Raw genomic sequence first — 24,644 nt, 5'->3', positions numbered from 1 at the left:
GGTCAGGACTTTTTCATAGTGAGCAATCCAAACCACACAGCAGCATATTATTGTTGTAGATCGAATAATACAATAAAAATTAAAGTAATGTCCACGGTGTAGACTGCGCCACTATTTTCCTCCTCTGACACACGAGCAGAAATCAGCTGATTGTGCCTAGAGTATGGATAGCCAGGCAGACTAACCATTCCAAGGAATTGGACTACTGGCTTCTCAATTCCCATCCCTACTGACGAGTCTCCCAGTACCTGTTGCCACAATGCTTCACCTTAGTAATGCTATTAGCCCGGTAATGAGCAGTGCCTGGTTCCCTCCAGACATGATGCCTGGATTCAGGCCAAAGAGTGCAATCTTTGTTTCATCAGAGTGAAGAATTGTTTCTCATGGTCCGAGAGTCCTTCAGGTGCCTTTTGACAAACTCCGGGCAGGCTGGGATGTGGCCTCCCCGATGAAGGCCCGTCTACCTCGATCGCTCAGATTGGCCGGGATTAATAAGATAAACATGAGAAACATCAACCCATATATTACTGTTAGCGTGCTTGTTTTCTATCAGAAAATTGTCAGTATGCGTCAAAATTACTACTACTACTGTGTTCTGTTACGTACTATCACAATGTTAACACACCTTATCAGGAAGTCTCATACAGAAACTATGCTGTTTAGACAGTATAGTGAATTTCCAGCAAATAGCGACGCGTGCTTGCACACAAACAGTGATGTGTCCAACAGATATTGATAGTCTGGTATTTCAGGTCCTCAACATGCAATCCAAGTAGTTTCCTAAAAAGCGAGGTAATGCCACATTCTCTTCAGTGATTTCAAAGATTTACTCAAACTTTCTTTTTTGTGGCTTCTGTCCTCCCCACAGATCGACGTCCTGCGTCCACTGAAGAAGACATGCTCATCTGCTGCCCTCATGGCCGTGCCGCTACATCCACCAGCCTCTTTCACTTTGACTTGGCGTTCCTGCTGGCTCTAGCTGTGCTGCTCTGCCAGGTGACTGGTCAGGTGGAGAGTCAGACGCAGTCACCTGCTCAGGTGCTACAGGACTTTCTGTCCCGCTATGGGGACAACAGCACCATCACGGTCCCTCAGCTGCGATCTCTGTTAGCAGCCCTCAGCCAGGGCCAGAGTGAAAGCGACAGCACAGCTGAAACACCAACAACCACACCTCCCCAGTTCAACAACTCCAAGGTACAAAACCTTTTCATTCTCTCCATTTTAAATTCATATTTTATTTCTGTTGTGGAATAAATATAACAAATAGAAGTTAAAGACTAACATTCGTGCACCTTTGCAGGACTCTGAAGTAGACTCATAAATCCAGCTGGAAGAAACAGGCAGTACCGGTTCCAGATAGCTGAGCTGTTTAGCATATTTCCCATACTTAGTGTCGTGGCTCATTGACTCACTCACTTGTTGATCTGCCTTTGAATAGATTCGCTGTGAGTACTGGTGGCCAAGTATGAACCTTTCTAAAAAAAATAAATGATGGCTAGGACGTCACACGTGAGTCAGGCGTTGGTTTGTGACACTGAAACGTTTCGTTTGTCAATAACCGGCCGAGCTACAAAGAATATTCAGGGTGTTCCACAGTTTGACTTTGCAGCATACTGAGGCATCTGCTCCTTCTACCACGTCACAGATCTTAAAGCTTTTTATTATTTTCAGCACCAACTTTTCTTTCCCACCTTTGTAAAATACAGTGTAGCAAACAAATACATGTAAAAATATAAATCTAATGAACTGGTATTTATTACATGACAATAAATAACATTAAAATCTGAGCGATCACTTTATTCACCTAATTTTAATTTTTCACTCACTGTGTTTATTCTGTCTTCCTCTGTTTTTCTGATCCATCTTTTTAAGTCAGGATTAAAGCGACATCTGCCACATGCATCCCGAGTCAACGCATGCGCAACTAATCCCAAAAGCTCAGTCTTCTGATTGCATCAAACACTCTGTTCTGAACTTGTTTCTCTACTTCAGCCTTTTCATAATTACAATGAGAGCAGATGTTGTTAAAAAGCTCTGGCTCTGAGTGAAAACACCTACTTTAGGTGCTGTCGCCCTCGTGAGTGGCAGTTGTGACGTCACTTTGGGACGCACTTTCCTTGTTTCTCCACCCCTTGATGTTTATGACCTCGGTCATGCGTTGCAGCTCAGTTGAAGACACATTAGTTTCATTGATATATCAGTTCAAGAGCTCAGATTCTCCGATTATAAAGAGGGAGCTCTGACTTCTATTTCTGTTCCAGCATGAACATGAAGGTTTATTCTGAGTGGCAACACCTGTCTCTGAGCAGGTTCAGCCCGCCTCAGCGTGCCCAGTATAAATGTTACAGTGCTGTGATGACGCAGTCGGTGGAGGCAACAACGAGGCCCAACGAAAAGGATTATTTTAAACTGTTACTTTGTTAACATTAACTCATTAGAGTCGAAAATTTAATCATCATTTTTATTTGGTCAGATGCTGTTTTTTTATTTATTTATTTTATTGGTGACACCAATGTTATGCAATGGTGCCTTCCTGTTAATTTCGTCTAGTCTAGACTCCAAATATGAGTCTTGACAGACTCATTTGTGTTGTGTTTTCAGTCCACATGAAGGTGAAAAGCATGCTAACCTGTCACTGCATCCTGGTTATGTCCTGGCTAATTCACCAACGGTGAGATGTTCGCTTGTGTGGGTCATTTATGGGGATGTTTCCTGTTCCAGTGCTTGCCTGCAGACACACTGGCCATTTACAGCATGAGCGAGGAGTCGCGGCTGGATGGCCAGGGTTTTCAGGAGCTGTGCCCCACCATGCTGCAGCAGCTGGATGCTGGCAGCTGCAGGGCACATAAAGGGGAGGAGCAAAGCAGCGACACCTACCCCAGGCCCTCAGACGCTGAAGGTGAGCACCAACTAAATACTAATATTTAACATATTTGTATGTTTTAATTTCCTCTGGTGGAAATTGTACATATGTGTTGATCAAAGTTTACCTTTTGCTCCTTAATGTCTTTTAAAGCCTTTTTCATTGTTTTTCATTGTTATTTAGAAGAGACACATTTGGATTCATCCAAGCAGCATCTCAGACAAAAACAGCATAAATCCAGAAAGTGTTTCTTCTCCAAATATTTTCTTTTTAACTTCCTCTGCAATCGCTGTATTTCTTTCAAGGTTTTCTGTGCCTCATTGTTCATGTCTGTTGTCAGTTCAAGTATTATCACACACCTTGCAAATCTCAGCTCGAAATTTGTGTGTTTTGTTGCCTGGTGATTTTATGGTGTCCCCGAAGGAGGTGAAAGCCAAAATAAGCACGCACAGTTAGCCAAGAGCTCAGATTGCATTTCTCAGTTTTCTGTAAAAACCAGCACATTTTTCAGAGTCCACAGTCCAGCTTCTCTCAGCGTTTTCAGTATGCAGCACAGATCTCATCCAGGTAAAGACAGTCCAGGCTGGAAAGCTCATCTTTCCTTGGCTGCTGAACCGCTGAAGCTTCGTGCAGGCTGCTGCCTGAGAGCCGCTTTGACGTGCACATCCTGTCAGAAATTCTAGGAAATGCTGAATTCAGTGCAGGCTGCTGTTTAAAGAGAAAAAGAAAAACCTTTGAGTCTTCATGAAGTAAAACTAAATTGGCTCTGGAGTGTGTGGCTGGTATAAAAAGCAAGCTAATCACAGACTTGGAGGTTTTGGTTAAGTCATGTGATGTTTTGTGCTCAAGGCCTCAGGATCATCGGTTCAGAAAAGTCCAAAACATTTGTTGAGCTTCAGCTAAAAGAAAAACGACAGCTTTCTTTATGCAGGCAAAGACTTTGGGCTTGAATCTTGTGCTGTAGCCGGTGTCCTTATTTATTTCATCCTTGACAGGTGAAGAAGAAATGGCCCCAGAGCTGTGGCTCCATTTCTCACTCTCCACTGACAAATTTGTTTTCCCTTATCAGGCCCTCATGGCTTCAGCTCACTTCACACTTTCCTCTTTAGGCAGCTTATTTTGGCTTGAGAGATGTTTTCCTAGCTGGAGGTTTACGGGTATCAGAGAGGAAATTTAATAACCTTTTCTTTTCTCATCATGTGAATAATCCAGCTTTACCCAAGGACTCACATTAGCACTGATATGCTGCTAATAGACATAAAATAATGATCCTTTTTTAACCAGATACTTGTTTTAATGATGTTTGATGACATTCTCTTTATTCTGCTGCTTATGTTCTTAACCGCGTGTCCAGCAGCTGTGTTTAAATGGTTTTTGACTCGTCTGCACGGCTCTTGTACACCGTGAACATTTCTCAATAGATTGATGATTTTTCCAGAAGTCTTGAGCCTCTTTTGAAAGAAACACTCTAGACAGCAGTAATGGAGACAGTTTGCAAACATGGAATTTGCAGGTTACTCACCAGCCACTTTGGTGTGTACTCCATCTCAACTCGTTAGAACCAACCATCAGAGTAGGAAAGGTGATTTAGGTGACTGATAGGAAAAATATCCAAAAAAGAGAAAATATGAAGTGAGTGGCACGTCTCTGGGAAGAAATGTTTTGTTGATACCAGAAATCAGAGAGTGGCCACACAGCTTAGAGCTGAAAGTAAGTCAACAGTAACTCAAATAACCACTGGTTGCAACCAAGGTATGCAGAAAAGCATCTATAAACGCACAACATGTTGATCCTTGAAGCGGATGCACTACAGCAGCAGAAGACAACATCAGGTGTTGTTCCTGTCAGCTCAGTCCAGGAAACTGAGGCTACAGTTCACAGGTATCATCAAAACTAGTTGTTTGGGGTATATTTTCTCACTTTGTTCTCCTTAGTACCAAAGGAGCATTGGTTAAACACAACAGCCAACCCGAGTATTGTCGCTGACCTCATCCAACCCTTTTAATAAAAGATTCCAAGAGGACAGTTTTCCGGTTCACAACATCAGATCCTCTCAGACTGGTTTCTTGAACATGACCGTTCACTGTGCTCAGATGGTCTCCACAGTCACCTGACCTCCGCACCTTTGGGAGATTGACATCACTGTGTGATATTATCATGTCGTTATGAACCAAAATCTCAGAGAAATGTTTTCAGCATCCTGTGAATCTGTGGCATGAAGCGTTAAGGGCAATGCTGAAGGGAAAATGGGACCCAACCTAGCACTAGAAGATGTACCTAATAAAGTGTCGGGTGTGTGAGACCAAAAGACGCAAAACTTAGCAGGGATGCGAAGTCAGCAAATCAATTTCCCATTGGAGACAATAAAGTTACCATTGAACATAAGAACCAATATCAAGTCAGTGATGGGAATGTTGGTGTTTCTTGTTTTTCTGTACCAGAGCTACTGTAGGTCCATTAGCTACTGGAAACACTAAATAATAATGATGAAATATAAAACAGTGGTGCCAAGTAGTGGGGAAACAGAGTTTTGCTATTGAGTCAGAAACCACAGAGTGTTTCACCATAGTTTCATCAGAAAGCGGAAACGATTCAAACTCATCTAAACGGCTCAAAGACATCTGGCTCTGTATTCTCTAAAATTCTGTTTGAGTTTCTGATGTCATTAAAATGTTTAGGATAAAGTTCCCATGGTTCATAGCTGAGCTGGATGCTGCTATTGGGAAACTACTGTCACAGCTTCTGATCTGCATGCAGCAGATTTTCTTTGAGGAAATACTTTTTGAAATATGACCTGATTATCCTTTCTTTTGTATCCAGTTTAGTAACATGACGGGATGCTGATTTCCATTTTTTACCATTTCTGATCTGATACAATCTCATGTTTTTCTCCCCTTTATGCATTTTTTTTAACATTATTAAATATCTCTTTTCCTCAGCTGTACTCATCTCCCTTCATCACCATTGTTGCTCATCTGTTTACTTGTTTTTTCCTCAGCAAGAAGTTGAGAAGTTGTCTCACAGCATCCAAAAATTTGTTTTGTAGGATATGGAAAATCTAACCAATGGCTACTTCCTTTTATTCTTTTTACAGGTGTTGCTGGATATATTTAACTGTAGCATTGTGTGTGAGCACTTCAACTACTTCATGTACTTAAATTGTTTTATTTGACTGCTTTCTAGAGTCCAGGTGGAGTAAAGCTGCAGCGTATCACAATATAATTACTAAAACTAAAGAAGGGAACAGAAAGTGGATTAAACTGCAGGATTTATGTGGTGCATGCTTCTAGCTGATTCAACTGTCTGTGCAGCCTGTTTTTCTCCTGATCAGAAAATCTGTCAACACAAGTTTGAGCATTGATTTTAACCCCATGAAAATATAAGAACAGTTTAATTGAGTACTTAAAAATCAATAAGCTGCAGCTGCATACAGTCATATGAAAAATAAAATGCATCTGCTTTTAGCTCTCTTGGTTTTACGTATCAGGTCAATGTCAATCAATAACACGCGACATATTATACTGTCATATCGTTAGCTTCATAGCATAATTGCCTAAGTCATTTGACTAAGTCAAATGACTTAGGCAATTATGCTATGAAGCTAACGATATTTTTATCTGACAAAACAAAGTCAAATCCAAAAGCAGCGAGTGGAAAATCTAAATGCACCCAGTGATTCAGTAGCTTGGAGGAGCACCTTTAAACAGCAATACCTGGAAGTAATGGTTTCATCACTCTCTCACAGGACTTTTGGCCACTTTTCTTTACAACGTTGCTTCATCTCATTGATGTTTGCACGCGTTGTTCTTTAAGATCGCTGATGGTGTTTTTTAACGCCCACCTGAACGCTCCAAACCAGCAAACTGCCAAAATGTCTGGTTGTATCGAGCTGGTTAAACTGGCTGATGAACAAGTAATCGTGTGCCTTTGAATAGCAGCACCTGGCTGCAGGAAGCAGGAAGGGGTTTTAAAAAACTGTTAAAGAAATAACGACACAGTGTAATATGTCGTGCGCTGTTGTTCATTTGAGGCTGTATTTAAATGACTGGAAGACCTTCTAAGGATCAGATTTTTTTTTTTTAATTATATGTATACTTAAACCTTAAAACTGAAAGATGGTGTTTATTTCTTTCATATGACTGTTTGATACCAGATTTGAACTGACATCAAATAGGCTGATGCTATCGTATGCATTTGTTGGAATAATGAGAATTTACTTTTTCACCTCTGCAGTGATGGAAAATCTACTGCCGTTGGCATGAACGTCAAAGTAGCTGCTGATCTTGCAGACATAAGACACTCACACAACAGTTTTCTCACATCCAACACCCGGAGCCCACATGATGTTTTTGTTGTTGTTTTTAATGCTTGACCTGTATGATTGAATCTGGCTGACGTTATCTTTTATCCACAGCTTGAGCTGGATTTCTAGATGGATGACTGCACGTTATTCACAGCGCTTTGTTTTAACGTTGTACCTTCCTGTTACTCCAACTCCAGTTTGGGGTTTTTCTTTCTTAAGTGTGACAATCATCAATGTCTCCGCCCTGACCGGAGTTTTCATCGTGCCCCTGATGAAGTCGCGCTTTGGGAAATACGCACTCACCTATTTCATCGCGCTTGCCATTGGCACGCTGTTCTCCACTGCCATCCTGCAGCTGCTGCCAGAGGTTTGACATCGGGACATGCATACATGCAGACCTTTGACTTTCATGCACTCATACAAAGATTACGCTCTGCTTCGTTCATGGCATTGCCATCAAAAATCAGTCAGTGCTTTCCACCCGACCCTCTCATAATGAGCTGGTGTAATTCAGCAAATGCTTATAGTACTGTAATTAATGCTTTTCATGGCTTCATTAAAAATACCAAAAAACAGCTGATTGTGAGGGGGTTTGGTAGGAAACTTGGAAACGGTCTGACCTGCCGTCATTTACAAAATTGCGGCACTTTGGCCGAGCTCGCCATTGTCTCTCCTGTGTTCATAACTCTTTCCTGTTTCTGACTTTGTTTCCTTTCTGTGGCTTTCTCGGGCCCTTTGGAATTTGCTCTGATCTGATGTGCTCTGGTGTGTGTGTGTGTGTGTGTGTGTACCTGTGTCTGTAGCTCTCCTGGTACTGAGATCTAAGCCACCTATGTTGTTTAACTGAGGAGAGAATTTCTGTTCTGATGCTAGAAAAGCTGTACAGACCTGAAACATGGTTTTAGTCACTGTTTGGGGGGGTCATGTGTTTCACTGTGTGTAACAGAGCCCTGGGAAATGGAGCACTGCACCCTTAAAGTGTCCTTCAAACTGAAATGTGACCCCTTGTTAGCATTGCTCCTTCTGCTACGAGTGGGCTATTTAAAGTTCGTTTGCCCCCTTTTGTCTCTGCAGTGTTTAGCCTGAGGCTATGACAGTGGTACAGACACACCTGAGTAGATCATCATAACCGTGTGTGGGCCACATCTTTGTGAGGACAGAAAATTGGCATGCCGCTGTACTCGTGGGGACAAAAACCCACAAGTTTGAAGGCAGGTTTGAGGCTCAAAATGTGGTTTTAGTGTCAGGGTTACGGTTAGGTTATGGTTCGGGTTTAGGCTGAGGGTTAGGAATTTGTTTTTGATGGTTAGGGTTGGGGTAAGCAGCTAGGGAAAGCATGTCAATTAGATGTCCTCACTAAGATATGAAAACGAGAGTGTGTGTGTGAATGCTTGAGATTGGAGTAAACTATAATGACATCTTCTTTTTATCAGTGGAAATGAGGAACTGGTGATTATCTTCAAATACAAGTAAAAGGTGGTCTCACTTCAGCTGTTTTCAGCGGATTATCGGCTCGCTGTTCCTGAAAATCCTTTCATGTCTCTTTTTTCTCAGGATGATTTCATTTAATTGTTCCTTTCCAGGGAGTTAACTGCTTGGTCTTCCCCCCTTTTTTTAAAACTCATGACGTTGGTTAACACACTGGTCATTAATCCGACAAGATTATTTCCAAACTGATTACCTCTTTCTCTCTCTCTCTTCTTCCCCCTTCTTTCTCCTCTGTTAATCAGTTTGGGGCTATGGGATCCTATGCGTGACACTGATCTCTCTGTGCTCGCTGGTCGGGGCGTGCGTCGTGCCCTTCATGAAGAAAACCTTTTACAAGCGACTGCTGCTCTACTTCATAGCCCTGGCCATTGGCACTCTCTACTCCAACGCCCTGTTTCAGCTCATCCCAGAGGTAGTGTTGGTGCTGCTGAGGCTCAGTATCTCTGCCCACCCCCACAGTGAATTTCAAGTCAAACATTCAAGAAAAGACTTAAGTGCAGAGGTTCAGGCTTAATTTAAGGGGTTTAACAAATAACTGTTTAGACATTTAGGAGTGTCAGATCAACACTCTGCTGTATTCTTAAAAAGTAAGGATGGACTCACCAGCTCAGCAACAGCAAAAGGCCTGAAATACCACAGAAGACAAGAGAAGCAGATGATCACAGAATTATTTCCATGGTTTACAAAAACAACTACATAACTGCATACAAGAGACTCCTTCATCAACGTAAATACAAAAGGCTTCCAGCAAGGTGCAAACCTCTGGTTACACTCACGAGCAGGAGGGCCAGATTACACTTTGCCAGAAAATATCTGAAAGAATCCGAAGAGCTCTGGAATGAAATTCTTTGGACCGATGTAGCCGGAATGGGAAGAGAAAAGTTTGGAGAAGTGTAGCAAATTATGTCAAGCATGGTGGAGCCATACATGCCCAACAAGCACGGGCATGTATGGCTGCCAGTGGAACTGGGTCACTAGAGTTTTTTCTCAGTTCTGTACCGTGTGCTGGGCTGTACTCTCTGCTCATATTACTAAAAGGTTTCTCCAAAAGTCTCCAAAAAATAATCTATATATTAGATATTCTTCAGTGGACGAGTCAGTCACCTGATCTCAACCCAGTAAGGCAGTTTTCAGTTTCTAGTCCTTACATTTAAAATGTTGTAGTTTTAAGCGGCTACATATAAAAATAACTGTAATTCCTAAACAGTTAATGCTTGAATTAAAGCTGAAACTCTGCATTTAAATCACATTTTGATGACTTTAAAATCCACTGTGGTGATGCGCAAGGACAAAATGATAAACTGTCATTGTTCAAATCCTTGTGCACATGTATTTATGTGCACTAGTTATTTTTTTTCTCCTTTCACTTAATGTGAGATAAATCACAGTTTCACAGTGAGTAGGATGAGTTTTTATTGTATGTACCACTGAACAACAGAATAATCTGCTTTAAAGTTTATAGTCACCATAGACAGCACAAGCATTAAGGAAAATCAAGGTTTTTTGATTGGAAATGACATTAATAGTCTAAATTGTCTTGCAGACATCAATCAGCTGTGAGTCAGTCCTCACTTAAATTCAACTAAATTAATACGATTTTTGCAAGAAACACAAAGGACAGTGATTCAGGGCCTCTGATCCTGGATCGGGGCCCTCTGATCCTGGATCGGGGCCCTCTGATCCTGAACCACTGCCCTTCATGAAAGCATTCTTTATTGCAACACATTGCTGCACGTGTTAACATCATCTTCTTCTGCATGCTAGGCCTTTGGATTTGACCCAATGGTCGATTTCTACGTGTCCAAGTCCGCCGTGGTGTTCGGAGGCTTTTACCTCTTCTTCTTCACTGAAAAAGTTCTCAGAGTGCTCCTAAAGCAAAAAAACGGGGTGAGTGTATACCAAGAGTGATACAAATTGACTTCATTGTGTTTTATTTTATTTTATTGTTAGATAGTCGCTGTCGTTCAAACCAGTCACCAAGATTACAGAAAGTACGTGCAAATGTTGAGAAAGAGTAATTATTTTCAAATGTGGTTCACGGTGTGTTGCAAAAGCCTGAGCTGTGCTCTGTTCACTATTTTAAAACTGTTCAGACACCTGGCAAGGCTTGAAGTGTCTTCTCGTCATGTTTCTGCTGAGTGGGGAATAGTTTATCCCTGGTTACTCCTTCATGTGTTTCTCAGGCTAGCATCTAATGTTTCTGATTCGTCTTTGCTGTGATCACGCCACACAATGAAATATTTATTGTCAGCAGCAGCAGCAGGTTACACTAGTTGGACAGGGTGTTGTCGTCTCAGTAACTGAGAGAAAGAACTGGGAAAGTGATGATTCAACGCTGCAGGCAGTTTACAAACCGCGTGTTTGATCCCATCTGTTGACTGACACAGAGGTTTGCAAAGTCACTAGCTGGAGTTGAAGCCAGAGGTGCTGCTAATACAGTGTACATTATGCACTGTAGTCTTTGTTGTACATACTGTACTAAAGTGAAAAATGAGACACCTGAAAATGTTCTCGTGACTTTTAGACATAATAGGAAGGCGAGATGACCTGAACATTCTTGTTTTCCGTGACTTTGAAGAATAATTTAATCACTCAAAAGAGGATTTTGCTGACAGACATTCGTGTTTTTGCCTTCATCGGGGCATGAGATCGATAGAGACGTTTAAAAAGAGAAAGAAAAAGAGCCAATCATTTAACTCCACACACGTAACAGCCAATGAGGCACCACATGGCGAGTCATGGACATTTGGTCACGTGATATATTCCCAGTCATTGGTCCCGACGAAGGGGAGCGACCAATAGAAAACCTTGATGGTGAAATATGTGGTCTGTAAACGGGAGAAGTGCAACTGCTCAGGAAGATCCACTTAAAAAGACATTTTAAAAAATAAATGAAAATATTTGGAATAAATCATTTATTACCTTAGATGCGCTCATGTGTTAGAAGATGCCTGATAAAAGGTTCTCCGAAAAGGTAAATAAAATATTTGAATCGCTGTAGAAGCTCACGGAGAGGTCGTAGCTCACACCACCTGGATCTTCATCCTCTCCTCCCTGTGCACCTCGGAAGTGGGAACAACTGCGGCAGAAAAGTTTTATTCGGCAGTTTATCAGGTGAAATTCTATAAATTAACAGCTTCAGTCACTCAGATGTCGCTGCTAATTAAATATCAGTTATTAAATATGTTGAGCTGCCTGCGACCGCTTTCACCCTCTTCTTCTTTTACACATTGTTTTGTGAAAACAGTAAAATATTTGAAAGATTAACACCATAAACTCAAATACGCAAAGCTTGTTTTCTATATATCGTTAGCTTCATAGCATAAGTGCCTAAGTCATTTGACTAAGTCAAATGACTTAGGCACTTATGCTATGAAGCTAACGATATGCATACCTATATAAGCTGTAGACACTGAATATTGCAGCCAGTGCTGTGGTGCAATTTGATAGGTGGTGTGTAGCATGTGTTTGTATTTCAAAGTTCTCCATTATAAAAAGATACAGCAGGGTGTCCTGTCATCGGCTCTTAGAAAATTAAATTCCTTAAACCCGAAAAGCCTCAGAGTGGATACTTTAACGGTTTCAGTGTTAAAAATAATAACTTTGCACAGATTCAGCACTCGTTTTGTAGATTTTCCTCGATTTTAAATCTAAAATTTTAAATGACAAGCCAATAAAAGAAACTGTGGGGTGTGATTGTGGGACCGTTGCTCCACCTTGTGGTTGCTCTTTTTCAGTCCAACCTAGTTAACTGCTAACAATTTTACGAGCTAAAGGAGCTCCGGATCTGGTGTCGTGTCCTTGAGTGAAACAGTGACTTTGTGCTGTGGTTTACTCGCGACTTTGTTGCACGCTTTTGAGCAGATTTCATTCCTCGTTGGCTTTGCAGACAGTTCACAGAACTCGACCTCACTGAGTCACTGAAGGAGAAAATGGTTAAAATCACGTGGTCGGCCTTTTCAGCTGTTCAGTCCCAGCAAATACGACAAAAGCAAAAAGGAACATCTTCAACTTTTAAGTCAGATCTCTTATCTGCACCTCCTCTTAACCAGATGTTGAGGTTATTTCACCTGTCAGGAAGATGCTGCTCACAATAATCAGAATGTGCTGAGATTTTTCCCCGCCTGTCTCTCAGACCCACGGCCACAGCCACTACCCCGGTGCAGATCATTACTCAACCCCTGACAGGGATTTGGAGGAGGGGGAGAAGGAGAAGCTGCAGCAGAACGGAGAAGCCAGCAGCCTGGCTCTGGGCAAAGTGGACGCAGGGGAGGGCGAGCTCATGCTCAGCCCTGCACAGACTCCACAGGTATGGATGTAACAGCTTAAAGAGCAGCTTGTCTGCTGGACTTTTAAAAGAAGAGGAACGCAGAAAATGAAAATGGGAATTAACTTTTGTATATGTGGACAGTGTCAGTTTATGACTGGAGGTTCACACCTAAAAACAACAAAATCACTCTTGTTGAAATAATCAGATCTAAAGAAATTTAACTTACAAAGTGGGAACCACCGGTTTCTCTCCCTCCGCTCCTTCCAGGACTCTCAGAGTCCAGACAGCGGTGGCCGGTCAGGCACCAGTGGTGGCGGCTGCTATTGGCTGAAGGGGACGACCTACTCTGATATCGGCACGCTGGCCTGGATGATCACACTGAGCGACGGCCTGCACAACTTTATTGACGGCTTGGCCATCGGGGCCTCGTTCACCGCCTCTGTTTTCCAGGGCATCAGCACCTCGGTGGCGATCCTGTGCGAGGAGTTCCCCCATGAGCTGGGTGAGTCAGGGCGGACTCTGAGAGGGCGGGTGTCCCTAATGCCGAGATAATCAGGCTGCAAGCTTAACCCCAGCTACTTTCCTTTTGGCCCTTTAGTATAAGATCTCCTGAGAACATTTCTTAATGAATTTAATGGATATGTTTTGTTTGCTGTCACAAAACAAACTACTTGAAACGTCAGCTGTTCTGACTCTGTTGCATGTTTTCCTGCTACCAGGAGACTTTGTGATCCTGCTGAACGCCGGCATGAGCATACAGCAGGCTCTCTTCTTTAACTTCCTGTCGGCCTGCTGCTGCTACCTGGGCATGGGCTTTGGCATCCTGGCCGGTAACAGCTTCTCTCCCAACTGGATCTTCGCCCTGGCAGGAGGAATGTTCCTCTACATCGCTCTGGCAGACATGGTCAGTGATTTGTGAACTATGAGATTAAATCAACACAGATGGGTCTCTTGAGGTAGTGGGCTTTTGAAATATGTTCTCGTGTTGCTGTTTAGTTGGTTATGCTGAGAAATAAAAATAATAAACAAGTAAAAATCCAATCAGAAGTACAGAATTTATTTGTAGCGGTAAAAGTCTTTTTTAAATTCTCACTGTCAGACACTGTACAGGATGTCCAAGAGTCATATTTCAAAGAAAGTTTAAAAGCTGTGCATTATGTTTCTATGTAATAAACTTAAAAGGTGCCTAATGAAATAAATGATTTGTACTATACAGTCTGTACACTGATTGCTAGTCAGTTTGCTTTTGCAGTTTTTGTTACATCCTTCACGTTAGGTTGTGTTAATATATTTATATTGAAACATGTGCGATTAAGCTGACAGCTGACCTGAGGCGGAGCTCTGCTGCTCATTTTCAGATTCACATTTTTTATTCTTGGACCATAAATGAGAAAAATAATCCTGAATGATTCTTTCTCATCTTAGCCTTGATTGCCTCCAAGCTTACCCTCTCTCTGAAACAAGCTGTTTTTGCTCCTCCCACTCTAAGCCAGCTTTCTTCTGATTGGCTGTTTATTACAAACAGAAGGTTTGAACAGCTGGTTAGGAAAGGGGAGAGTCCTTGTAAATATTTCATGTGTTGGACTTTGAACAATTTGAATGAGGGGTAAGATAATGAGTAGTAGTTGGTGTGACTGAGCTGAATAAGGTCGAGCTGTTCTTGTTTACTCGTTAGATACTTATGAAGTGACACTCTGTTTTATGTGTCACAGTTTCCAGAGATGAACGAGGTGAGTCGTGAGGAAGAGGATGCAGGCGGCAGCAGCTTCCTCCTCACCTTTGGCATCCAGAACGCCGGCCTGCTGACGGGCTTCTCCATCATGCTCCTCCTGACGACGTACTCTGGACAGATACAGCTGGGCTAGCAGCAGACTCCTCCAGGATCACCATCAGCTGCTGTTGGAGCCCAAACAAAGAGAGGCTGGCTCAAAGTTTCTCCTCTATTTTTTCCTCCTGTTCTCATTTTTCGGGTTCTGGACTTTGGGGATTTTGGTTGTGCGGCAGGTACGTGCAATCGTCTTTTGAAGTTATACGAGAAGCTGCTTTAGTGCAGTTCCTGCATGCAGAGGGTTCAAGGTCGAGGGTTTGACGGCCCTGTCTCCTCAGCGTTTCAATCCTTTCTGCACAGCAGCCCTGAAAACGTCCTGAAACATCAACTGAAGCAGTCGCAAAAGACGGCTATACTTGATGTGCAATACTCACCCAGTCTCTCAGATGTTCCCCTTTTCGTCAGACTGCTCTCCAGGCATCTTTCCTCAACCTTCATCCTCATCATCCATCCTGGTTGATGCCATTGAGCCTCCACTCAGGCCAGTTGAGATTCCTAGCGAGTGTTTATATCATGAATCCTCTGTGAAAAGCACAATCAGGTAACAGCAGCTGTACTCCAAACATCTCTGATTCCCAGGCACTACACGTCCCCTTTTCTTTTCTCCATTCCATACCAAAAAGCAAATGTTAAAACATTTAAACTGGAATTATTCCGACTTCCAGCTGGACTTTGTTGTCTGTGAGTTGATTTTATATTTTTTTACACATGAATACTGACTTTTAAAGACCAAATATGGGCAGACCATTGAGAATGGTGAAGGGCTACGCAGTGATGTTTGGAAGCGCACGTGTCAGCCAGCCAGCCGGTAACTCCCAAAGACTCCGGGGTCAGACACGGAAAAGGGACTAAGTGGCTTCATCCAGATCACGGCGGCAGCATTTCTCTGTAGTTTACCATCTGTGCCCTTCATTAGAATAGCAAGTGAAAAGTTTTAGCTTTTTTATTCCTTCTGATCTTGAATTCCGAGTGCAGATCTGCAGTTTTCACATATCCCATAGACTATTTTTCCCAGATTATCTATTCTTTTATGGTGTCATTGTAACAGAATACTGTAAGGTGGATCATACTGTATAATCACGCACACGTCACCTCGCCTGTGACCTTATCCGTGTTAGCGATTCAGAATTAAGAACTACGGCCAAAAGTATGTGGACAGACTCGATGCCTCTTTTTGTCACCGGGCAGTTTTTAAAGGGGTTTTTGGCCATTTTAACCATGGAAACAGTCTGCACTGCATTTTTAACCCAATCCCACTAAGGGGAATCAAATGACATGATTACGATATTTTTAACTCAGAAAGAAAATGCAGATGCTGAAATGAAAGTTTCTTTCTTATCATGTTAGTTGGTCAAAAATCAAAGATCAGCTGAAACTGAAACACGGATGGACTTTCTTTTCTTTTTTTACTTTGTGTTTCTTTTCTCATTTTTAGGTTTTTCATTAAGAACTTGTCCTTATTTTCTCTTTAATGTGGCTCAAGTTGCCTAAAACCCTGTGAGCCAAAAGCTCTTAAACACTTTTTTTTACTTAAAGGGAGCTAAAACAGTTTATTTACCTTTATCTTAATGAAATATTAGTTAATTTGATCTGTGAACCTTGCACAGCAACTCTAGAGCTCAAGACTTAAACTGCATTTGGACATCAGCCCAACAGATCTTCTTTAAATGCTGAGAATTACTCGTTTTACCCATTTAGTAGCATTTTGCAGACGAATAGTAAAGCTACTGCCAGCGCTGTGCAGAGGAGCTGTGTTGGCGATGGATCTCGTGTGTGCAAATGTCCATCCAGTTTGATGGACACAACTACAAAACTAGAAGAGCAGAGGCTGTTGTTAGGGGCATTGGGTTTGGGTGTCCACATACATTTGGCCATGATGCTGTAAAAAAAAAAAAGGTTTATGATGTAAAGGGTTAATAGTTTATTGGATGGTCGGGGGGGCAGCTGTTGTGCTCTACAGCAGTGTAAGATTGTCGGGTTGCTTTCTGTGTTTGTCTTACAGGTGGATTAAAAAGATTTCCCCTCATCTGAACACTGACACTTCAACAGAGCTGACGTGATCCATTATGTAGCATCTTTACATACTTTTCCTAATGTGAGTGTAGATTCGAGCTGTAGAATATTATTTATTAGAGCTCGAAGCTGAAACCCGTGATGGGTTTACAATAAAGATGAAATTGTAGTTCCAGGAAGGAGAAGGCAAGCCATTACAAAGAGTACCCTGAGTGGTACAGCGAGTATTACTGCTGCTTGATACGTCATGTAACAGATTATTTATTGTTGCTTAAGCCATAAAATATTTATTTTGTGCTTTACATCTAAGATCAAGTGTTGTGCTTAGTTTCACACCATGAGTCCAGACGGAGTTTAGTTTTTATTTAGAATAAACGGGTCAGATACAAGCTAAACCGTCTCTGCTCTGCACACTGTTAATGCTGTGTTTAAAACTGAAGCCAGTGGATTTACAGCACACACAGACTGATAACATATCCACTCAGTCAATGCAGATAATACATTCAGAGACCAGGAGAGGTTCTTTGGAGCAGAAACAGGAACATTACCGACCAAAAACCAGACGCAGAACACAGAGAAGAACACTTTATCGGGCAGTTTATAAACGCAGCAGAAAGATTAAGGTGAGGAGGTTGTATTGGGGGTCAGATTGCTCATGGGACCAGGAGGGTGGGATTTCTAATAAAACTAAGGAAGCCAAAATAGGAGAGATAAATGATAAGAATTCGGCTAATTGTGAATGTGTGTTGGGGCTCGGTCAGGGGCTGTAAGCAGGAAAAAGCAGGGAATTATAGAATTTAATAACAAAAAATACTGATATGTTCAAATTAGAGCTGCAGCATAGTGATGGAGAAGACAAGAAAGCAAGAGGGAGGACAGAAGAGACAAATCTATGAGGAGCTGACCCTCGAACCAACCAACCGACTGACAGAGGATGGGCTTTCTGGCCATTTTAATATTTACAGCGCTCTCGCAGACTTGTAAAGGATCATTTTGAAAAGTATTGTATCTAATTTCATGTATGAGAATCCTCGTTAGCCTTCTGTGTGTGTCATGGAGATTGTTTTTATATATAAATTTCATTTTCCAAGAAATTGTATTTGTTGAAGTGTCATCATTGATTGATACTGTGCTTGATTTTTGGTTTATTTTTCACCCGTTTAATTAGAAGTGACCAGACAGAGTCATTTATATGAATAAATATAGTATCTATCTTTTTTTTAATATTTTAATTCTGACTTTTCCCACCGCTGCTGAAGCCTTGAGGCTGATACTAAAAGCCCAACGTGATGATGAAAACAGCTCACTGGATGTAGCTTCAGTTTCTTTTTGTGTAAAAATGATTAAAAGCCATAATTAGTTTGTCATAGATAAAGCAAACAGTAAAGCTATGATAAACACAAACGGAGCCTTTAAAAAAGTATTTGTGTATACAATAGTGAGCCAGCTTGATTGCTTCAGTATTAATCAATGTTATGAAATGCTCTTTGTCCTCAGATTACCGAGCTTCCCACCTTTAAGAGGTTATGTTACTTGGAAGAATATGTTTATTAGAGGTCCTTCATTCTTGGAGAAATGTACTATTCAGCAAATATCATGAAAGCATTAAGATGACAAATACTGTAGCAGACGGGATCCAGGCTACTCGAGTGGATGTTCAAACAGTTCTCTAATAACAAAGAAAGCATTCAAATTTTATCGTTCTTGAGGAAAAGAAGGTCTCCTTTGACCGGGAAACCACAATGAAGCTGATTATGCTTTGCACATTAGTTTTTCACTCCTGCAAAGACACATTTCTTAGAACCTTCTTTTTTTCACAAACATCTAAATACAAAATGCACAAAAGCTCCTTCCATACAAACTCACCAACATATCAAAACAGTCTTATTTGTGTACGTGTGTGTTTTCAGATCACACACACAATAAAGGTAAGAACACTGCTGAGCACTCATTACAAAAGTCTGAGAGCCTATCCCAGCTGCCATAGGGACTGTTTCCTTTGGGCTTTGATGCCCACCAGGCAGTAGTGCAAACAGACAAGTCCCCTAACTGGAGTACCTGTTTATATCTCAATAAATGTGCAGCATGAACCCAGTACACTGCCAATGCAATAAAAGCATACCTGAAAATATCAGTTATGGACTGGCCTCACAAGAGCCTGGACTGTTGAAACGTAGCGGCATCATCTTGGCAGAGAACAGGACAAGAGACAGCCAACATCCAGTAAAGAGTGTTTAGTGTCCTTCAACAAGCCTGGAGAGTTATTCCTCAAGACACCTTACAAAAATGAGAAGAAAATTCCCAAAGAGTTCAGATTGTGTTCAAGATTGAAAGTAGTCATACCAATCACTGACTTTAAAACTCATTAGTGATTTTGCCTTATATACTGTATTTAATCTTTTTGTGGAAAATGTAAAGAAATTAGGCATTGCTCTTTGGTGCCCACCAGGGGGCGATGTAAACAGCCAACCCTCATTGCACGTCACATGCGTCACGCTGAAGGAAAACAATCTGCGTCACTTCCTGTCTGACACAGATGCTTAGAAAACGTTTGGTAGCAGGAACTGTGGGAAGCTGCTGTGGTGACTCTGATGTGATGGCTGTGAGCCGTTGGGGACAGTGATTCTGAGAGGTGAGCGGGGTCATGTCGCCTGTTTCCTGTTCGGTAGTTCGATGCTGGTGTTCCGGTGTTGTGCCAAAAAGTGATTGTCTGCCAAAAACTGATTTCCGGTATTTGCCAAAAACTGATTGCTCGTATTTAAACTGCTTTAAGTAACTTGTTGGGCTATAATATGTGAAACATATGTCAAATGCATCCCTCATGGATGACATAAAGTCATCTTGAGCCACAAACAACATTCGTGTAACAAGGTAGAAGCCGCAATCAGTTTTTGGCAGTGACTTTTATATAACCTTTATTTAAACAGTTAAAAAAAATCTCATTAACATTAAAAATGTCTTTTGTAAGAGTAAGTTGGCCAAGAGGACAGCAGAAATGGCAGCAAATATTACAATATTTCTGTAAAAATATTTTAAGTGGGGATAAAGGACCGGATTGGTTATAATGTAAGTACAATAGCAGAGAGTTGTAAAGATACTTGAAAAACAGATATTGTTTTAATTCTCTATATAACCCCTTTGTAAACCCTGTTCACCGAAGTCTATTTACGAACATACGTAAAGATATTACACATAAAAAATACACAGAAACATTGGAAATCAATTTTTGGCAGACAATCACTTTTTGGCACAACACCGGTCCCGGGGGGACGGGTTTGAAGGCACCGGCTGGTTTGACACGTTGTGTTAACGCGTCCATTCATTGCCGCGCTGCTAAACTCTGTGAATAAGTGACAGCTAACAGGTAACTTTAGCTGAGCACGCAGTTAGTTATCAGTCTGAGCTTAGCTAATTACCTGCAGGCTGCTAGCCGTGAACAGGTTAACAGGTTGGAGGTTTTACTAGCTAACTTTACTTTAGCTTCCTAACTTACCGGAGTGGGTTTTTATATGTGTTTCGTTTCTATTTTCAGCTTTCTGAGTAAACCCTTCACGTTAGCTTGCTACAGACTGACTGTGCGTGGCTTAGTTTTTATCATCAGTTAATCCTTTCAGTTTGTTTTGCGAGCATAGAAAGTTTAGAGAGTTTTTCTTTAATACTTTTGGATCTATAGCTTTCAACTTAAGGAATCCATCAGAGGCCTGTACCACGAAGCAGGATTTGGGGCTGAGCGAGGTAACTTCAGGGTTAACCCAGCGTGTCACTGTTATCAAGGTGTGGTACATCGCCATGGTAACTCATGCAGCAGACCTAACCTGCTCAGGTGGAGGTCACGTGCATGATGAGATATGTCAGACCTCTGTACGCGGGTTGTAAGAAGCTCTGATGTTTTTATCTTTCCCTCGTGACCACCTTTAAGAAGTAAAGCAGTCAAGCAAACCAGTTAGTGCACATTAGATTATATAAATCTAAATATAAAAGAACCTGAGATGTGAGAAAATGTGCCTATATATGTATAATAGGAAAAGAAAAACTATACAGGATCTTTGAAATAAATATATTTCACAGCAGTGTAGCAACAGAATAACAGTGTACATTCACCATTCCAGAAATATTACACTGACCTAAATATAGGTCCAGTTTCAGAATGTGCTTTATACATGTATGGAGAGACGGGAGGGGGGGAAGTAGCTGGGGACTGATGCTGCAGGGTTATCGAGGGTTCAAGAGTCTGATGGCTTTGAGAATGAAACTGTTGCAGAATCTGGCTGTCCTGGTCCTGATGCTCCAAAACCTCTTCTCAGAGAGCAGCGGGGAGAACACTGCGTGGTCAAGCTGGGCGGAGTCTCTGATGATGTTATGGGCTCTACTGAGATGTGTTTGTGTGTGATGTCCTAAATGGGTGGATGGTAAGGGAAAGGTGTGCTCTCCTTAACCAGCACATGAAGTGCAGGTGCTGCTGAGCCCGTTCAACCAGTGTTAATGTGTTCAGTGACCAGTCCGGACGATCATTTATCTGTACTGCAGGGAATTTGGGGGCGATCGTGGCTCAAGAGTTGGGAGTTCGCCTTGTAATCGGAAGGTTGCCGGTTCGAGCCCCGGCTTGGACAGTCTCGGTCGTTGTGTCCTTGGGCAAGATACTTCACCCGTTGCCTACTGGTGGTGGTCAGAGGGCCCGGTGGCGCCAGTGTCCGGCAGCCTCGCCTATGTCAGTGCGCCCCAGGGTGGCTGTGGCTACAATGTAGCTGCCATCACCAGTGTGTGAATGGGTGGATGTTCAAGGTTCTTTATTTGTCACATGCATAGTTATACAAGTATAACACACAGTGAAATGTAGCCGGGATGACTGGATATGTAAAGCTCTTTGGGGTCCTTAGGGACTAGTAAAGCGCTATATGAATACAGGCCATTTACTGCAGGGAATTTGATGATGCTGACTATCTCCACAGCACTGCTGTTAATGATGAGTGGTGGATGACTGTGCTGTTTTCTCCTGAAGTCAACGATGACAGTAATGAGACCCACCACGATGTGTCAGCAGTGCAAACCACAGTGGACTTGGGACAGAATAAGAATTTCTTTGCATGTTTGTGATTGTCCATTGCTGTGAATACTTGTGCTTTTATTTGAACAGGCTTGTAGCTAGATTAATAAACTCTGGGTAAACTTATCAAGTTGATTTTCACCTTCACAAAACAGCCTGAACCTGATAACTGGAGCAGATTTAGGCAGTTGTTTTAAATTAGAGCTGCACACAAAGAGAGGATCATGCTATTGGACCCATCTTTACACAGTAACCTTAATTGGCGGCCTCCCTGCAGATATGAGGCCCTTTATTGTCTGTGTTACTGCTTTTCAAACAAGCGCAGTGGCTGTTACTCAGTGTTTTGAGTTTTGAAGTGACCTCTGCCCTTTTATTTTGTTTGCTCATCTATTCAGGTTGTTCTTGTGATGTTAGTCTTATAATTAGTCTGTGTGTTAAACCACTGTATGCTCAAAAGATGGACAGTTTTAAGTTGAAACTCCGAGTTGCTGACATGGTTGATATTTGGGACCAGAAAACAAGTTTCAGCAACAAAACATCCATAAGGGATGTCAACGAGAAAATAACGGAGGATCACGTCATGGTATAAAGATCAAACAGATAGTTCGGGACGACGTGTCGGATCCCTATTTAGAATACAAATTCAGTGCACATTTAAAGAGCCTGTATGTAAATGTTTTATTGTGAAAATTTAGTCCGTGCTTTCCAGGTGGCCTGTTTGTTTCCCGTCTTGTGGCTGCTAACAGCTGTGTCAGCTACCACTCAGATGAGTCTGATGGACGCCCACTCTGCTGTCTTTGAGTGCATTAGGTGATGATAGTCCTTACAGGAAGTGGTCAATGCGTTGATCAAGGACTGCCGTCACGGGCTGAAGTCCAGGAGTTTTGCCTTAAAAGTACTACTATTAATAATAATGTAGCTACCTCCAGTAAAATGTACTTTTTTTTTTGTACACTCCATCAGAAGAACCCAGAGAAGGAGCAGCCATGGCCTGTGCTCGAGTGCCACTGGATGAGCAGCAAGTGACCGAGCCTAGCCCTCTGGGAAAGGAGCGCACGCTGCCTGCACTGGTGAGTCGGCACTGATGGTTTTATGCTAATGTTCACTCAGACAGCTGCTCACCTCTCATACTGACCAGGATCCCAACCTGTGCTTTCTGCCATCCATCAGCACCCAGACAGGACAGAGGAGCGCTGTTTCGTGCCTTACAAGCCCCCTCCAGAAGACGGCTCTCCAGCTGACGTGGAGGAGTTTTTAGAACATGCCAGATTCATCACAGAGGACCTGGAGTGGCTGCTTGCATTGCCTCATGACAAGTTCTGGTGTCAGGTACAGTCGTGTCAACGTGTTATGTAGAGAAAACTCAACGGCTCGCGCTCTGCAGGACTGCCTGTGTTTTATTTTGTGCAACACAAAGACTAATGCTTCAAACACACCTGCTCTTTAGCAGACAGTAATGTCACATGATCCTGGCCTATGGATGCAGTGTTCATAGACCAGTATTACACTGATCTGTTTCTGTTATCAGAAACATGTTAACAGTTTGTGTTGTACCAAGATGCAAACTGTCAAAAAAACACAAGAAAATTGTGAACAGATAAAAATAATAAAGATTAAAACAATCAAATAAATGAATACATAAATAATGTAAATACAATTAAAAAGATAAATATAAAATAATTATATAAAAGCAAAAAACTGTAATAATAAAAACTCTATAAACATTAGTACAAACATAACAGTAGACAGTAGGAAAGCTGTTGCCGTGAGAGCGCGTCTCAGTACGTCTCAGTGCCTCTTAGATAATAAAAGCAGGATTATTTTTATGGAACTGTAATAAATCCATGTACAGCATGTGTGGGTAAATAGAGAAGCCTTTAATAAGCTACCAGGTTAGTTTAAGGAAGCAGGGGAATCTCTGTTGTTCAATGAAAAAGGTGCCAAAATGGTGAATGACCGACGGCTCAGAAGCTGCACAAGAAAAAGTCAAGAGGAAAAGACTCAGGAAGGAGTGCAGAGAGAGGCTGATGGTATCAGACATGACCTTCAGCTGCCGAAGGGTCAAGAATAGTTCTTGCTGTGATAGTAAGACTTTAACATTGATGCCACATTCAGGTGCACATTTGTCATTCAGCTGCAGGCGTCCTCTGGAGCCGGGTAGCAGTTTAGATTTCTGGTGACTCACGTGTAGGAAATGGTGCTGATGCTAGAAGATGTTCTCCTCCTGATGTCGCGTGGCCTGTTTCTCCCATCAGGTGGTGTTTGATGAGTCCCTGCAGAGGTGTTTGGACTCTTACCTGCGTCACGCTCCTCGTGGCCTCGATCTCTCCACGCTACCCTCCTCCCCGGCGGTGGCTGACATGCAACGCTCCATCCACAAAGCGGTTTTCTTGACCTTCCTCCGTATGGCCACGCATAAAGAATCAAAGGTAGGAAAACTAGATCTTCAGCGGGTCTTACGGGCTGACGTTGGTGGTGACATAAAGTAGCGCAGTACGAAACCTTAACTTCCTCCACCTCCCTGCAGGAACACTTCTTTACCCCAGCCGTGTTTGGGGAGATCATCTACGAGAACTTTCTGTTTGACATTCCCAAAATTTTGGATCTTTGTGTGCTTTTTGGAAAGGGTAACGGCCAGCTGCTGCACAAGATGATAGGTGAGCTGTGTGTGAAATCTTATTTATGTTTCATGCCAGTTGTTGCACTCCGCTCACTTTCAACATGACGGCCTTTCAGAGAACATCTTTACTCAGCAGCCGTCCTACTACAACGACCTGGATGAGACGGTGGCCACAGTTTTACAGGCGAGAGCCCGCTTTTTGCATTTCACTGAAA

At 42.2% G+C, this 24,644-nt stretch overlaps 2 protein-coding genes across 5 annotated transcripts in view; both read left to right on the top strand.

Annotated features, from left to right (window-relative positions):
* Positions 1 to 17,860, top strand: part of slc39a14 (solute carrier family 39 member 14) — a 30,007-nt gene extending 12,147 nt beyond the window's left edge. For both annotated transcript variants that reach the window (XM_026187114.1, XM_026187115.1), the window contains exons 3-10: positions 869 to 1,194; positions 2,722 to 2,899; positions 8,897 to 9,066; positions 10,419 to 10,541; positions 12,790 to 12,963; positions 13,192 to 13,426; positions 13,644 to 13,828; positions 14,637 to 17,860. In XM_026187114.1, the coding sequence (XP_026042899.1) occupies positions 898 to 1,194; positions 2,722 to 2,899; positions 8,897 to 9,066; positions 10,419 to 10,541; positions 12,790 to 12,963; positions 13,192 to 13,426; positions 13,644 to 13,828; positions 14,637 to 14,789 (1,515 nt within the window). In that variant the 5' untranslated portion in view covers positions 869 to 897 and the 3' untranslated portion in view covers positions 14,790 to 17,860. The remainder of the gene's footprint in view (positions 1 to 868; positions 1,195 to 2,721; positions 2,900 to 8,896; positions 9,067 to 10,418; positions 10,542 to 12,789; positions 12,964 to 13,191; positions 13,427 to 13,643; positions 13,829 to 14,636) is intronic.
* A 1,407-nt stretch (positions 17,861 to 19,267) lies between these two features.
* The window catches only part of ascc2 (activating signal cointegrator 1 complex subunit 2), a 15,225-nt gene continuing 9,848 nt past the window's right edge, over positions 19,268 to 24,644 (top strand). Inside the window, exons 1-6 of one of the 3 annotated variants that reach the window (XM_026186251.1) lie at positions 19,268 to 19,397; positions 22,776 to 22,879; positions 22,980 to 23,138; positions 24,065 to 24,238; positions 24,337 to 24,466; positions 24,546 to 24,613. In XM_026186251.1, the coding sequence (XP_026042036.1) occupies positions 22,796 to 22,879; positions 22,980 to 23,138; positions 24,065 to 24,238; positions 24,337 to 24,466; positions 24,546 to 24,613 (615 nt within the window). In that variant the 5' untranslated portion in view covers positions 19,268 to 19,397; positions 22,776 to 22,795. Of the gene's footprint in view, positions 19,398 to 20,107; positions 20,130 to 22,772; positions 22,880 to 22,979; positions 23,139 to 24,064; positions 24,239 to 24,336; positions 24,467 to 24,545; positions 24,614 to 24,644 lie in introns of those variants that run through there. The other 2 variants (XM_026186250.1, XM_026186252.1) reach the window with 2 other exon arrangements.

This window comes from Astatotilapia calliptera, chromosome 12 (genome assembly GCF_900246225.1).
Source record: "Astatotilapia calliptera chromosome 12, fAstCal1.2, whole genome shotgun sequence".
NCBI lineage: Eukaryota > Metazoa > Chordata > Actinopteri > Cichliformes > Cichlidae > Astatotilapia > Astatotilapia calliptera.
This window is presented reverse-complemented; position numbering and strand designations above follow the sequence as displayed.